Raw genomic sequence first — 17,025 nt, 5'->3', positions numbered from 1 at the left:
GGATGGCCAGCAGCGCGGCGCTCTGGGCTGGAGTGGCGGCGGCGAACAGAGATGGGCACCTCAGTCCCGTGCGCCTCTTCCCTGGACCGCAGTGGGGGCGTGCGGACCAGCCCTCTCATTCAGCTCCAAGGGCCTGGGCCCAGAGCACGGGTGAATCCCTTAAGAGGCCAGAGGCACAGAAAATAGGAGGGATACCGGCCGGGAGCCAACAGTTATTTAAGCGCCTCGCCTAATTCATTCAATCATTCTTTATCCACGTGTCCATTTGGCAAATTCTCAGCTCCTCACTGTGCCTGTCCGTTGTTAGGTGCTGGGGACACACGGTGAGCAAAAGAAATCACGGCCCTTGTTCCCGCTGATCCTGCAGTCCAGTGGATGGAGCCCACAGGACACAGACCTGCCAGGTCGGTAACCTGACGTCCTTTAAACAGATAGGAAAACTGAGGCCTAGGACTGACATAACTTGTTCTAGGTCAAGCAGCAAGTATATGGAAGAATCAAACTTTGAACCTAGATCTTTAATTTTATACTGGCTGCAGTGAACCGTTAATAGTTCTTTTTTCCTAAAGACCCATTAAAAGTTGTTTGGATGTACAGTTTATATGAAGTCATATGAACTGCATGCTTTATTTCTTGGATGTTTTTGTATGGATTTATTTCTAGTTCACAATATCTGGGAGTGCTAAAAATATTTGATATTACAACTTTGCTTGAAGTTACTCTGAATGGTATTTTCCTTTCTCCTACTCACATATCTGGCTGTTAGGAAAGAAAAAAAAAATCCTGATGGTTGGTCCACGCAGGGACACCCCGGTGGATTGAGGAATGTCTGGCTTTTCCTCAGCTCATTGATCTCTGTGGTAGCCACAGGCATCACCCAAAAGACCCCAAGAATGAAAGGCCTGATGTCTACAAGTTGCTGCTAGAGCAACTAGCAGCAGATGCTGCAGATCTCTGCAGATCACAGAATGCAGCTGCCTCACAAGTTTGTAAGGTAAACACCGGGGCCCTCTAAAACTTGATGGTACAAAGCTGATGGTTAAAGTTCCCCTCCATATATATATATATATATATATATATATATATATATATATATATATATATATACACAATTTTTTTACCTTCACATTTTGAAAAGGTATCCTTTTGAGAAGACAAGTACAAAAAGTATTAATAATATCTGTGGAAGTTCCTTAATTTGTACTTTTTTAAAAAATGTTTATTTACTTTTGAGACAGAGAGCGAGCATGAGCAGGGGAGGGGCAGAGAGAGAGGACACAGAATCCGAAGCAGGATCCAGGCTCCAAGCCTTCAGCACAGAGCCCAATGCGTGCGGGGCTCGTGCGGGGCTCCAACTCAAAAGCCGCGAGATCGAGATCGTGACCTGAGCTGAAGTCGGACACTTAACCGACTGAGCCACCCAGGCGCCCCTTAATTTGTACTTTTATCAGTGTCTTGTACTTACCAGTATCTTATTTTTATATGTAGGCAATCCATAGAGGAAAAGAGACCCCATTTTAAAAAGTATTTCAGGTGTAAGAAATTTAGAAAGCCTGCCGTCAGATATAATTAGCTCTGCCACTATTTTAATTTTTAAAACTTTATTGAGATATAATGTACAAATGCACCCTTAATTTTCAATGCACAATTCGATAAGTTTTGGCAAATGTATATACCCGGGTAATCAACAAACAGCAAGCACAATCAAAACAGAATATTTCTGTTATAGCCCCAAAAGTGTCTTCCTGCTGTTTTGAAGCCAATTCCCCTCCATCCCATTTAATTTTACATAGTTTTGTTGTTTAACGTTTCTTAAGTCTGTGTGTAAAAGAGGAGGATGAATAGGCATTTCTGGTCTCAAAATCTAAGGTGAGGACAGGGGTGAATAACCGGAGGCTAGCGGCCGGAACGGAAAGTTCCCGGGGATGTGGCTCCCCACTCCTTAAGGACAGGGAGGGTCAGCCCCAGAGCCAGGGAGGGTGGTGGCCCGGTGAGCCGGCGCTCAGGAAGTGCCCTCTTCCGTGGACGGGCTCGCCCACGAGGTCTCCTCTGGTCCCGCAGGGCCCTGGGCGCACGCTGACTGTGCGGGGGCTGGCGCGCCCTTTGCTCTAAGTCCGGGTCAGGGCGCTGCCATAGCAACGGCCTGGACGCCCAGACCTTAGGCCGCCGCCGCCGCCGCCGGAGACCCGGCCATCTCCCGTTCCCGAAGGGTGGGGCGGCGGCGGCCCGGGAGGCGGCCGGGGCCGGGTAGACGGGACCGCCCCCTCCTCGGATACCAGCTGAGGCCGCGGGTTTGCTTCCAAGCATGGTAAGTGAGAGCGGGGAGGTCGGGCTGCCTGGCGATGTGGGACTGGGGGCGGCCGGGGCTCCCCGGGACTCCCAGCACCCTCACCACCCCTACGCTGCCTCCTCCCCGCAGCCCTTTCAGAAGCACGTCTACTACCCGCTGGCCAGCGGCCTGGAAGGACCCGACGCCCCCGCAGCAGCTGCCGCGGCGGGAGCGGCCACGATGGCCTGTGGCCCCCCCAGCGTGGCGTCGGTCCCCCTGCCCTTCTTCCAGTTCCGGCCGCGGCTGGAGAGCGTCGACTGGCGGCGGCTGAGCGCCATCGACGTGGACAAGGTGGCGGGCGCCGTGGACGTGCTCACGCTGCAGGAGAACATCATGAACATCACCTTCTGCAAGCTGGAGGACGAGAAGTGCCCGCACTGCCAGTCGGGGGTGGACCCGGTGCTGCTGAAGCTCATCCGCCTGGCGCAGCTCACCATCGAGTACCTGCTGCACTCGCAGGAGTTCCTCACCTCGCAGCTGCACCACCTGGAAGAGCGGCTGCGCCTGAGCCTGGCCGATGGCGAGCAGAGCAGGAAGCTCCTCACCAAGCAGGCCGGCGAGATCAAGTTACTCAAGGAAGAGTGTAAACGCAGGAAAAAGATAATCTCGACCCAGCAGCTGATGATCGAGACCAAAGCCAGCTATTACCAGGTGGGACGCTGCGTTGTGATTCCGATTCATAATCCAGTTTAACATCCTCGATTCCCACCTCGGTATTGAGAGTCCTTTCCTAGATCACCGATTTTTTCCCCCTTCGTGAGATTTTTACTGTAAATCAGAAGAAACAACATAGTTAAGCAAAATAGTAATTTTAACCAACAGCTGACATGGTTCGTTACCTTCTGTAGACAACCAGAGGATTAATAATTAAACAAGCAATGTTGTCTGTCGTGCTTTGCTGAAAGTCCTCTTTATAAACGTTGGCTGTTTAAGAAACTGTGTCCTCCCCCTAATTGATGTAATGAGAAATAAACCGGGTACAAATTGCTGTCGAGGTCTGGCCCCAGATGATCTGGAATGATTAAATTTGTGGGGCTTTTATTTCAAGATATTTTCAAGCTTGCTGAAAAGTTGTAAGAATAGTGCAAAGAACTTCATAAACCCCTCACCCAGATTCTCCAGTTGTTAACATTTGCCACATTTGCTTTATTTTCTCATTCTATATATACATATTATTTTTGAACCCTTGGCCAGTGAGTTCCAGACTCCTGAGTAGTTCAGTTTGTATATCTCCTAAGACCAAGAACACTGACTAATGTAACAATATTAATGATATAGAACAACAGTATTTGTTAATTGAACTGGTATTTTAAAAAATTTTTTTAATGTTTATTTTTGAGAGAGAGACCCACACAGAGTGCCAGTGGGGGAGGGGCAGAGAGAGAGGGAGACACAGAATCTGAAGCAGGCTCCAGGCTCCCAGTTGTCAGCACAGAGCCTGACTTTGTGGGCTTGAACCCACAAACCGTGAGATCATGACCTGAGCTGAAGTCAGAAGCTTAACCAACTGAGCCACCCAGGCACCCCTGAATATGTAGTATTTTAAATATATTTTATGGGGCACCTGGGTGTGTCAGTTGGTTAAGCATCCTGCTCTTGATTTTCTGGCTCAGTGATGAGATCTAGCCCAGTGATCTAACCTGGGGGCTGCCTCTGTGCTGAGCATGGAGTCTGCTTAGGATTCTCTCTCTCCCTCTCTCTGTCTCTACCCCACTTGCATGTGTAGTCTCTCTCTTTTTCTCTCAAAATAAATAAACATTAAAAAGTAAAATAAGGGGTGCCTGGGTGGCGCCGTCGGTTAAGCGTCCGACTTCAGCCAGGTCATGATCTCGCGGTCCATGAGTTCAAGCCCCACGTCAGGCTCTGGGCTGATGGCTCAGAGCCTGGAGCCTGTTTCCGATTCTGTGTCTCCCTCTCTCTCTGCCCCTCCCCCATTCATGCTCTGTCTCTCTCTGTCCCAAAAATAAATAAAAGTTGAAAAAAAAAATTAAAAAAAAAAAGTAAAATAAAATATATTTTATTAATGTAACAATAGTATTAAAAAAATTGAAACCTCTTGATTTTCTGTGTTTAATCTCTAACTTTTACAGGTTAGATATTGACCTAAGATAAATATTGTAATTTTTTAGTATAATAGAAATCAGTTGTATATATTTTTTTATTGATTAGATGGAGAAAATGCAAAGGGTATCAACAATGTTTGATAAAGTTATCAAAGAAGCAACAGGCTGACAAGACTGATTTCATATCCTTACATTGTAGTCACTTTGGCTAAATATGACTTAAAAGGCCTCAGTGAATGGGCGCCTGGCTGGTTCAGTCAGTAGAGCATGTGACTCTTGATCTTAGGGTTGTGAGTTCGAGCCCCATGGTAGGAGTAGAGTTTACTGGGAGGAAAAAAAGCCTCAGTGGACTTAGGTACTAGCGGCGTGAGTAAATGCAGAGAACTGGGTGTAGGCACAGATTATGGTGTGGTCATTAGTGCTTAGGACTGACCCAACAGGAGCCTTGAGAGAAGTGTACTTAAGATAGGTGAACAATTGGGACAGAATACTGTTAGAAAGGCTTAGTGTTTAGCCTTGGGTACACAACCCTGAGATATAATCCTCAAATGACACCTAATGTTGCTAATTGCCTATTTGTTTCATAAATGCCATGTACATATTTATAAATAGTGTTGATATGGCCTTTTATAAATACATCTATTAAACAATGAATAGAATAGGTTCTATTTAGACATTAAAAATAATTTAGCTTTGGTAGCAATCAGTGATATGTTAACAGCTATAACATACAGAAATTTTATGTTTATGAACATTTTTTCATTCTTTTAGTTACTATAGAAATAGCTGTTAGTAAAGATTTTCAAGTTTGAATGATACACATGAATAAAGGTAAGGGCTTCGTTTTATTTAATGACTGACACCTGCCAAGTTGGCCACTCAGCAGAGTCTCTGAATAACAGTGTGACCATGTAGAGGTAGGATTGCCCAGACCATTTATTCCTACTTAGTGTGGTATAGATAACACTCTGCTCTCTTAGGTGCCTTGCCATTGTCTCTTGATGGACTGAGCAGTGTGAGCCCTTTAGGGTGACAATCCAGAGTTAGACTCTCTGGGTTTGAATCCTAACTATTCCACCATGCAAGTCAGTTAACATCTAGACCTCAGTTTCCTCATCTGGAAAATGAGAACATTAGTAGTAGGTATCTTTTAGGGCTGTTCTGAGAATTCCATGAGCTAATGCACATGCAGCATAAGGAAGTCTCAACAAATGTCATCTGACATGTGGTGTCGATTTCCACACTGGCTTCTTGGTAGTGAGCTGTGACTCCTCAGGATCTCTGCAAGGCCTCACGCCTTTCCTAGGAGGTGAATAGCGGTGGTACAGGAAGAAGGCCAGGGGTTGCAGTGATGATGCTGTAAGAAGCGGTGATTCAGGGAGGGGAAGTCAAGTCTGCTGCTAAGAATAGTTGGCACATAGGCCAGCTGGGGGTCCAAGATGTTACAATTATTTCAACTCCAGGTTCGGACATGTGAGGATATTTGGCCTATGATAAGATTTATAGGAAGACAATTGATTTTGTTTAAATAGCTATTTGACTTTAGCCTGCAGTCATGAATTTGTGTTTATGGAGACCTCCAAAAGCTGGGGAAGTCTCATGGCCATGTGTAAAGGCCAGTGTGTGCCAATGATGTGGTTGTCAAATTATTTTTTTTAATGAAATTAAAAAATACTAGTGTATCATAACAGGACTTAGACTCATTTTAAGAAGAACTTTTGTTTTCGCAGCTGGAAGACTCAGATTCCCGTCCATGCTTTAGCACTACAGGCAGATTTTGGAATCTATGTCAGTGAATTTCTGACCCTGGTTGCAGTTTTTCAGTGGAGATAGTGTTGGAGTAGAAAAAAGCATGCATTTTGGGGTGCCTGGGTTGCTCAGTTGGCTAAGCATCTGACCAGCTCAGGTCACAATCTCACGGTTTGTGAATTTGAGCTCTGCGTTGGGCTCTTTGCTGTCAGCGCAGAGCCTGCTTCAGATTCTCTGTCTCCCCCTCTCTCTGCCCCTCCCCTGCTCTGTCTTTCAAAAATAATGAACATTAGAAAAACAAAAAGAAAAAAAAGCATGCGTTTTGCAGTCAGAGAGACATAGCTTAAAATATGCATCTTATAACGCTGTGACCCAATTCATTCCCCACACCCTTAACCAACCTCTGGCAACCACTGGTCTTTTTACTGTCTCTGTAATTTTGCCTTCTCCAGAATGTCATATAGTTGGTATCACTCAGGATTTAGCCTTTTCAGATTGGTTTCTTTTACTTAATAAAATGCACTTAATGTCCTTCCATGTCTCATTTATCTGGTCACTTACTGAAGAACATCTTGGTTGCTTCCAAGCTTTGGCAATTATGAATAATGCTGCTATAAACTGATACATGTGCAGGTTTCTGTATGGACATAGGTAATCTATGTGGCTGTATCATTTTGCATTCCCACCAGCAATGGGTGAGAGTTCCTGTTGCTCCACTTCCTTGCCAGCATTTGCTGATGTCAATGGTCTGGATTTTGGTGATTCTAATGGGTGTAGGGTGGTATCTCATTGTTTAAATTTGCATTTCCCTAATGACACGTTATGTGGAGCATCTTTTCCTATGCTTAATTGCCATCTGTGTATCTTCTTTGGTGAGGTGTCTATTATAGTCTTTGGACTATTTTGTAGTTGTTTGTTTTCTTTTTGTTGAGTTTTAAGAGTTCTTTGTATATTTTGGGTAACAGTCTTTTATCAGTTGTGTGTGTTTTGCAAATGTTTTCTCCCAGTCTGTGGCTTGTTTTCTCATTTTCTTCACATTGTCTTTTGCAGAACAGAAGTTTTGAGTTTTAATGAAGTCTTGTTTATCAGTTATTTCTCTTTAAAATTTTTATTTATTTATTTTGAGAGAGAGCGCACGCACACATGAGGGAGGGGCAGAGAGGGAGGGAGAGAGAGAATCCCAAGCAGGCTCCACACTGTGACATTGCAGAACCCCGTGTGGGGCTTGAACTCATGAACCATGCGATCGTGACCTGAGCCAAAATGAAGAGTTGTTTGCTTAACCAACTGAGCCACCCAGGCACCCTCAATTATTTCTTTCATGGATTGTGTCTCTGGTGTTGAATCTAAAAAGGCATCATCGAGATCATCTAGGTTTTCTTCTATGTTATTTTTAGGAGTTTTATAGTTTGGCCTTTTACATTTAGGTTGGTGATCCCTTTGAGTTCGATTTTGTAAAGGATGTGAAGTCTGTGTCAACATTCATTTCTTTGTGGATGTCCAGTTTTTCCAGTACCATTGTTGAAGAAACTGTCTTTGTTCCATTGTATTGTTTTTGCTCCTTTGTCAAAGATCAGGTGGTGATATTTATATGGGTTTATTTCTTGGCTCTCTCTTCTGCTCCACTGATCTGTTTGTCTGTTCCTTGGACAATACCACACTGTCTTGATTACTGTAGCTTTATATAGTAAGTCATAAAGTTGAGTAGCATCAGTCCTCCAACTTTGTCCTTCTCCTTGAATACCTCGTTGGCCATTTTAGGACTTTTGCTTCTTCATACAAACTTTAGAATCAGTTTGTTGTTAACCACAAAGTAACTTGCTGGGATTTTGATTAGGGTTGCATTGACTCTGTAGATCAACGTAGGGAAAATTGACATTTTGACAATATTGAGTCTTCTTATCCATTAACACAGATATTAATTTATTTAGTTCTTTGATTTGCTCTTCAGAACTTTGTAGTTTCCCTCCTATAGATATTTTACATGTTTTATTTTATTTTTTTGAGAGAGAGTGTGTATGCATATGAGAACACAAGCAGGGAAGGGGCAGAGGGAGAGGGAGAGAGAGAACCTTAAGCAGGTCCCATGCCCAGGATGGAGCCTGACTCTGGGCTTGATCCCACAACCATGAGATCATGACCTGAGCCAAAATCAAGAGTCGGACATTTAACCTGCTGAGCCAACCAGGTGCCCCTAGATCTCATACATATTTTGTTGGGTTCATACATAAGTATTCATTTTTGGGGTGCTAATGTAAAGGATGATGTGTTTTTAATTTCAAATTCTACTTTTCCATTATGGAATATAGGAAAGCAGTTGACTTTAGTATATTAACCTTCTATCCCACAACTTTGCTATACCTGGTTGTTAGTTCTGGGGTTGTTGTGGGTTTTTGTTTGTTTGTTTTGCCAATTCTTTTGGATTTTCTATAAAGACATTAATGTCATCTGCAAACAAAGAAATTCTGTATCTTCCTCCCTAATCTGTGTATTTGTTACTTCCTTTCCTTGCCTTATTGCATTAGCAAGGACTTCTAGTACAATGTTGAAAAGCAGCAGTGAAAAGGGACTTCTTGCTTTGTACCTGATCTTAGTGGGGAAGCTTTGAGTTTTTCCACCAAGCATGATATTAGCTGTAGGTGTTTGTTGTAGCTAGTCTTTACCAAGTTGGGAAAGTTCCCCTCTTCCCTGGAGTTTTTAACTCTTAGACTCTTCCACTGTGAGCCTCCAGCAATTTGTCACAGTTTAGGTTTTCCTACCCCTTCTTACCCTGAGTTCATGGCTTTTCTGTATTGTTCAAATAGTTAAAATATCTATTTTTTGATTTTAGAAATTAAAAGTCACAGTTTCCAGAAAGCCTCATCCTTTCCTTTCTCCAGTGCTGTGCCTGGCCCTGAAGCCCACACCGACATCTGAGTCCAGTGGGCAGGCCATGACATACTAAACTTGAGCAGTCATCAAGAGCAGAGAAGGCTGGAAAGATACTTTAAAGACTCCCCGAAATGCAAGGCCAAGAAATATGCCATAATGTTGGCTTTCTGGGAAAGAGACCCTGAACTTCTGATGCAGTTATACTGATTTGGAGTAAGGCAATACTGCACATGAATAGAAGAACATGTTAGTAGCACAATGAAAATGAAACTGCAAAATCCAAACTGGAAGAAACTCTGTAGGACACGTGTTTAGTTTCTTCAGCAAAAGAATTGCAAAGATAAAAGAGAGATGGTGGGGCGGGGGCGGTCTATAGACCAGAAGACAGTGGAGAGACATAATGAGCAGTTGCAGGATATGACCGTATTTGGATCCTGATTCAAAACAAACTGTAAAATTTTTTTCTAAGAATGTCCTTTTAGAGGCTCCTGGGTGGCTCAGTTGGTTAAATGTCCGACTTCAGCTCAGGTCATGATCTCACAGTTCGTGAATTTGAGTCCTGCTTTAGGCTCTGTGCTGACAGCTCAGAGCCTGGAGCCTGCTTCAGATTCTGTCTCCCTCTCTCTGCCCCTCCCCCACTCATGCTCTGTCTCTCAAAAATGAATAAATGTTAAAAAAATTAAGAAAAAAAATGTCCTTTTAGAGATGGATTCTGAAATACTAACAAATGAAATATATAATATCCAGGTTTTAATTCAGGGTAATCCAGGAACAAAGATATAGATGAAACAAGTGGAATTTTTGCTTAAAATTTGAATCTGTGTTAAAGTGGAAAATAGAAATATTTGTGGATTTTTTTTTCAGTAAAATTCATTTTAGGAGGCCAAGTATTTCTAAGTATGTGTTCAGTGATTTATTAATGCTGGGCTCTGGGAATAATGCTATGAATAAGATAGACAAGAGCCCACACTGTCAGGAATGTGACATTCTAGAACCAAGAGGGATTGAGCAGAGAACAATAAACAAGTGAAGTGGCTAAACGTGGAAATAGTAACTGGTGAGACATGCAATGATGAAAGTAAGTGTGGTGGGACAGTGACTGGCAGGAGGGCCATCTGCCAAGGTCTTGTTGAGGACGTGCCCAGTGGGGAAGATGCTCCCGGAATGACTCCTGAATGTCAGGAAGGAGCCAGTGGGGGGAAGGTCTGGGCAAGGTTCAGGCCGGGCACGAGCTCATGCAGAGGCTGAATTTGGCCTGCTTGAGGGACAGAAAGAAGACTGGCATGGCTGGAGTGTCTCGAACAAGTTGGTGACAGGTTGGGAACCAGCTGTGGAACAGGAGCAGCATCAGGGGTTCCTGCAGGCACCCAAATGGGCTACTCTGGCTGTCGGGAGATAGCTGTCACTGCCTTGTTCTCAGTTTGGAGAGAACACCCTGGTTTACAGTTGTCTTTTTAGTCCTGCTTTTAGTATCCCTTGCCGGGATGATATCTTTTGGGGGACCGTTCCCAAGAGGTGGTGCTTTAGGTACCCCAATTTAATTGAAGTTAGGTGGGAGACCTCTTGTTACAGACATTCAGATTTGTTGCTGTCTCCTTTTCAGTGCCATTTTTGTGATAAGGCCTTTATGAACCAAGCTTTTCTACAAAGTCACATTCAGCGCCGCCACCCTGAAGATTCTCACCTTGGTAAGTCACGAGCTCAGCTTCACAGAGCTGTTTTCCTTTTGGTACCTTTCTCTATTTTCAGTGAGGCATGGTCCAGTGCATCTCTCAGTCCTTCTAAAAGTATCATAGTCTTTGTTCATTCATGAAATATTGAGCGCCTACTATGTGTCATGCACAGCACCAGGCCTGGGGCTATGGGCGCACACGAAACAGACCAAGTTCTGCCCTCTGGGGTCTTACATTCTGTTAGGAGGGGCAGAGGAAACACACTTAAATAAATGAGTGGTTCCTCTCAAACGGTGGCAAATGCAACACGGAAAATAAAACAAGAATGGGGTGGAGGTGGTCAGCAAAGTCTTCATGGAGGAGGCCTTATTTGATCAGAGACTGGATTGATGAGGAGGTCCCAGCCCGGGGAAAAGCTGGGGAATGAATATCCCAGACATGGGGAGCTCTGAGTGTCGGAGGTGTGAGGGGCGGGCAGCACAGCATGTTTGAGGAACAGACAGAAGATCAGTGGAATAGAGCGAGCAAGGCAGTAGTGTGTGGGGACATTGGAAGGGAGGGGGCCAGGTCACGTGGGGCATTGAAGGCCCGGGCCAGGAATGTGGGTAGCAGCTGGTGAAGAGCATAGGGGCCGTGGTGGTGGAAGCAGGTGGAAGAGTGAGGAGGCTACTGGGGTAATGCAGGTGAGTGATGTGGCAGCAGGACCAGGACAGGACCAGGGAAGACCAGAGAAGTGAAGATGGAGAGGACGTGTGTTCTGCACAGAGCCCACAGACGTGTGACTTAGCATGAGAACAAGAGATAAGAGAAAGACAGTCTTGGATTTTGTCCTGTACATTTGGGTGAGTGGCAGTGACGTCTACTGAGGTGGGGACCTAGGGGTGGGAGGTGGGCTGAGGAAGGAAGGAGAATGAGAGTGTGTGTTGGTCAGGGTAAACCTGAGGCACACATACAAACGCCATGCGAGTGGAGATGCAGGGGCTCTGGAGGTCAAGGTGAGGCCCAGGGTGGAGATACAAATCCAGGAGTCGTTAGCAGAGCTGGGCTGGATGAGCTCACCTAGACAGAGAAGAGAAGGTGGCTAGGGGCCAGCCTCAAGGCTCTCCCAACATCAGGAGCTCAGGAGGAGCAGCCTGGTGGGTGAGAAATAGTTATGGAAGCAGGAGGGAGACCTGGGGAGTGTGTTGTCATGGAAACCAAGGGAAACAAGTGTTTCAGGAAGGAGGCAGTGACCAATTTATTGAATGTACATGAGGCGTAGAGTAAGATGAAGACTGAGAATTGGTTATTGCTGTCACGATGGCTGTTGTTGACCTTGACATAGCAGCTTCAGTGGATTGGTGTGGACAAAAGCCCCAGGGGAGTGAGCTGAGCTGACAATCAGGTGAGCAAGTGGTCATGTTGTAGACATTTACTTCAGTAACATTTGCTGGGAGGACAGCAGAGACATGAAGCATTGTGTGGAAGAAAATGTGGAACAAAGGGAAAATTTTTGTTTCATTTGATGCGGGAGATACAAAGATGTGTTTGGGTGCTGATATGAATTAACCATGTTTAGAGGAGGAAAATAAGCAAGACAGGGCAGGAGTTCGGTGGCTTATCAACTAGATTTCCTGTTACTTAAATATTCTTAAAAAGTACCAGGTCTATTTCTTCTTGCAGATCAAAGCATTCTGCAGATTGCCTACAGACCAGTAACCCACAGGAATTCTCATTATGATCTTAATGTTTTCATATCTAGATGTACGTACTCCTAACTTGTCACTAAGTACTTGCTTTCTGAAACCTCCCTTTTTTGCCAGTCTGTTTCCATTCCTGCCTATTTCGGACAAACAGATTGATTTAGGAAAATAGCTAAGTTTTGTATAAACAATACGAATGGCATAAAATTCCACATGGAAGTCATGGACCGTTGATACTACTTAGCAATATAGTGGAGAGATTAGGAAGGTTAAATAGTTTAATTAATCTACCATTCTTCCGTGTGAAACTGACCTTCTTTCTCTTCTGTTTCAGTATCTTATTCTATCTCATACTCGTTTCAGAGAGTATTTCGGACTCTGAAATGAGTATTATTTCTTCAGGTCATCTTTGAGATTCTGACTTTCCACTTTGGCTTTCATACCTTGCATGTCTACACTCACAGACACATGTACATCCATTCAGTCATGTGCACATCTTCATGTAAGTACATGTACATAATATCTTCCCTTCACTTGTTGCTTCCTTTTACAACCTTCTGGTACCTCTTTTTGGCCCTGTGAACAGTTTATGGCCCCAGTTTGCATCTTGAATGCCAGCCTCTGATTGTCTTAGCACTGATGGGGTTCTCAGGAGAATGTGGTGGGAGCCAGAAAGATAGTGACCTGCCGTGGAAGCTTCCCTTCTCTCACCGAGACAGGCATCTCCAAGAAGAGCCCAGGATTATTCCTTGTCACCATTATTATTCCCTGAATGGGCTCTCACACTGTCTCTGGAGGGTAATCCAATACAGTGGCCGAAATAATCTGCTGATAGTAATTCAGTGCCCAGTAACACGATGGGCTGCGAGTAAACACTCATGAGCAAAAATCGGCTCATGTGGCACAAAAAAGTAATAATATCCCAAGTTGGAGCAGTTTCCTTTGTCTTTGTCATATCAATAAGACCCTGTAAGTTTTCAGATAGGTTTCAGTAGAGGTGGTATTTTAATAAAATATTTCTGTTGCAACAGAGTATAAGAAAAAGGCACAGACTGATAAGCTCCAGAGTGAGATTGACATGCTGAAGGAGCAGCTGCAGCTCACCAAGTCTCAGCTGGAGGCTGCACAGCACGCCCACGCTGTCAGGTTCTCTAAGGTACGGTACTAAGTTCGGAAACGGTGGGATGGTGAGAAGGATCGGGATTAATTCCTTTTAAATGTTTGGTGGAATTCACCAGTGAAGCCATCTGGTCCTGGGCTTTTCTTTGTTGGGAGGTATTTGATTACTGATTCAATCCCCTTATTCATTGGTCTGTTCAGATTTTGTTTTTCCATGATTCAGTGTTGGTAGGTTGCATGTTTCTAGCAATTTATCCATTTCTTTGAGATGGTCCAATTTGTTGGCATATAATCATATGCATAATGGGCTATTATAATCTTTTGTCATTCTGTAGTGTCCGTTGTAATGTCTCCTCTTTCATTTATAATTTATTTGAGTCCTTTTTCTTTTCTTGGTTAGTCTAGCTAAGAGTTTGTTAATTTTGTTTATCTTTTCAAAAGCTCCAACTCTTAGTATTGTTCATCTTTTCCATTGTTTTTCTGTTCTCTATTTTATTATTTCTGCTCTAATCTTTATATTTCCTTCCTCCTGCTAACTTTGAGCTTAGTTGTTTTTTTTTTCTAGATCTTGAGGCATAAAGTTAGATTGTTTACTTGAGATATTTCTTTTTTTCTTAATGTAGACATTTTTAGCTGTGAACTTTCCTCTTAAAACTGCTTTTGCCATATCCCATACGTTTTCGTATGTTGTGTTTCCGTTTTTGTTTATCTCAAGATCTTATTTACTTCCCTTTTGATTCCTTCTTTGATGCATTGGTTGTTCAGGAGTGTATTGTTTATTTTCCACATATTTGTAAATTTTCATTTTCCTCCTGTTGCTGATTTCTTCTTCTTTTTCTTAATGTTTAGTTCTGGGAGAAAGAGAGAAAGCACAAGTGGGGGAGGGGCAGAGAGAGAGAGAAAGAGACAGAATTCAAAGCAAGCTCCAGGTTCCAAGCTGTTCAGCACCGAGCCCAATGTGGGTCTCAAACTCATGAACCAAGAGATCATGACCTGAGCTGGTCTGTCACTTAACCAAATGAGCCTCCCAGGCTCCCCCTTCCTGTTACTGATTTCTAGTTGCATACAATTGTGGTCAGAAAAGATACTTGATATAAATTCAGTCCTCTTGAATTTGTTAAGACTTGTCATCTAATGTATGATCTATCCTGGAGAAAGTTCCACATGAGCTAAGCAGACTGTGTGTTCTGCTGGATACTATCTGTTGGATATTATATGTCTCTTGGGTCCATTTGGTATGAAGTGTTCAAATCCTGGGTTTCCTTATTGACTTTGTGTCTGGGCGATCTATCCATTGTTGAGAGTGGGTATTAAAGTCCCCTATGATTACTGTGTTGCTGTTTATTTCTCCTTTTTGTTCTGTTAGTATATGCTTTATAAATTTAGATGCTGCAATGTTGGATACATAAATATTTATAATTCTTATACCTTCTTGATAAATTGATCTCTGTTATTGTTAAGTAACCTTTGTCTCCTGACATCTTTCTTTTTTTAACGTAGGCATTTACAGCTATAAATTTCCCTCTTAGCACTGCTTTGGTTTCTCCTTTTTTTTTTTTTTTTTTGATATGTTGTGTTTTAATTTTCTTCCATCTCAAAGTATTTTCTAATTTCCCTAGTGAGTTTTTCTTTGTCTCATTGGTTGCTTAAGAGTACAGTGTTTAATTTTTTAAGTATTTGTGAATTTTCCAGATTTTCTTCTGTTATTGATTTCTGGCTTCATTCCACTGTGGTTGGGAAATACACTTAGCACACTTTCAATCTTTTAAAATTTATTGAGAGGGTAGCCTGGGTGACTCAGTCGGTTGAGCATTCTATTCTTAATTTCAGCCCAGGTCATGATTTCATGGTTCATGAGATTTGAGCCCCACATCGGGCTCTGCGCTGACAGTGGGGGAGCCTGCTTGGAATTCTCTCTCCCTCTCTCTCTGCCTCTCCCCCTTCCCTCAAAATTGATAAATAAACTTAAAAATAAATAATTAAAATTTTTGAGACTCTTTTGTGACCTAACATTTGCTCTCTCCTGGTGAGTCTTCCATGAGCGTTTAACAAGAATGTATGTTCTGCTGCTCTTGGGTGTTCTGTATATGTCAGACTAAGTTTGTTTATTGTGTTAAGTCTGCAGTTAGGTAAAAAAAAAAAAACAAAAAAAAACCCAAAACTGAAGGTCATTGAGAAATCAAAGGCTGATTGACTAGACATAAATTTAGCTTATATAAATAGGAATTTGTGTTTTGGGAGTGAGATGGGGCTACTCTATCCAAATTGATACAGTATTGAGAATGGTTCTTCTGCTCAATAGACATTTTCTTTTAAAGGATGTTTAAATTTTACATATTATTGCATATCTACTATACAAGTTCATAGATCACCGAACTCTTGAGACTTTGGACCTCTGTGTTTGTATTTTAAGAGGTGTAAGGATGAAAGGATGCCATGTGCTGTTTTTGGTTTGGAAAAATCGCTGTGGACGTTGCCATTATATGAAGTGCTATTGCACACCTAACTGATACACTCAATACTAGCTGGAGCTATGTCCATTTATTTAAAATTTTGCACATGTCATTTATTTAAAATTTTGCTTCATATAGAACTTTTAAAACCATGCATTCAAATAATTTTAGGAATATGAAATGCAGAAAACAAAAGAGGAAGAATTTCTGAAGTTATTTGATAGATGGAAAGAAGAAGAAAAGGAGAAACTAGTTGATGAAATGGAAAAAGTCAAGGAAATGTTTATGAAGGAGTTTAAAGAATTGACCTCCAAGAATTCAGCATTAGAATATGTAAGTATTAAACCAAGTACTCCTCATAGTATTGGTAGGATTGTTGCCTTGAGAGGTAACATTAGAATGGCATTATGGCCAGTGGATCTAGAAATCACTTTATTGTGCCTTGGTCCAGACAGCCCCTTTCTTGAGAGTCCTGAGGGAGCTTGAGACATACTGAAGACAGAGCAAGTCAGAAAAGTCATTTCTTTGAAAGTGGGAGCTTTGGCTCCAAACGCATGTGCAGAACACTTGGTACATTTGAGGGGCTCCTGGCTGGCTCAGTCGGTGGAGCATGCAATGCTTAATCTCGAGGTTGTGAGTTCAAGCCCCATGTTGGGTATAGGGATTAACTAAAAAACTAAAGATTATGGGGCGCCCGGGGGGCTCAGTCGGTTGAGCGTCTGACTTCAGCTCAGGTCATGATCTCACAGTCTGTGAGTTCGAGCCCCACGTCCGGCTGTGTGCTGACAGCTCAGAGCCTGGAGCCTGTTTCAGATTCTGTGTCTCCATCTCTCTCTGAAACTCTGCCGTTCATGCTCTCTCTCTCTCTCTCTGTCTCAAAAATCAATAAAGGTTTAAAAAAATTTTTAAATAAAATTAAATTAAATTAAAAAATAAAGATTAAATAAATCTTAAAAAAAAAAAGAACGTTTGGTACATTTGGCACCCTTGGTCAGATCATAGAAGAGGGTCTCTGTTTCCTTAGCTAGTTAGAATAGCCAATAAGCCATAAGCCTCTTCCCTGAATTCTGAAGCTTTCTAGGTTCC

The 17,025-nt window shown here is 42.9% G+C and overlaps 1 protein-coding gene across 5 annotated transcripts in view; it reads left to right on the top strand.

The window, feature by feature from the left end:
- Positions 1-306: 306 nt before the first annotated feature.
- The window catches only part of DZIP1 (DAZ interacting zinc finger protein 1), a 55,116-nt gene continuing 38,397 nt past the window's right edge, over positions 307-17,025 (top strand). For 2 of the 5 annotated variants that reach the window (XM_045480838.1, XM_045480810.1), the window contains exons 1-7: positions 307-404; positions 767-994; positions 2,062-2,308; positions 2,420-2,980; positions 10,616-10,700; positions 13,399-13,523; positions 16,111-16,272. In XM_045480838.1, coding sequence (XP_045336794.1) covers positions 2,306-2,308; positions 2,420-2,980; positions 10,616-10,700; positions 13,399-13,523; positions 16,111-16,272 — 936 coding nt within the window. In that variant the 5' untranslated portion in view covers positions 307-404; positions 767-994; positions 2,062-2,305. The remainder of the gene's footprint in view (positions 405-766; positions 995-2,061; positions 2,309-2,419; positions 2,981-10,615; positions 10,701-13,398; positions 13,524-16,110; positions 16,273-17,025) is intronic. The other 3 variants (XM_045480818.1, XM_045480829.1, XM_045480849.1) reach the window with 3 other exon arrangements.

The sequence above is a fragment of the Leopardus geoffroyi genome, chromosome A1 (assembly GCF_018350155.1).
Source record: "Leopardus geoffroyi isolate Oge1 chromosome A1, O.geoffroyi_Oge1_pat1.0, whole genome shotgun sequence".
NCBI lineage: Eukaryota > Metazoa > Chordata > Mammalia > Carnivora > Felidae > Leopardus > Leopardus geoffroyi.
The sequence above is the reverse complement of the archived record's forward strand: the minus strand, read 5'-3'. Positions and strand labels throughout refer to the sequence as shown.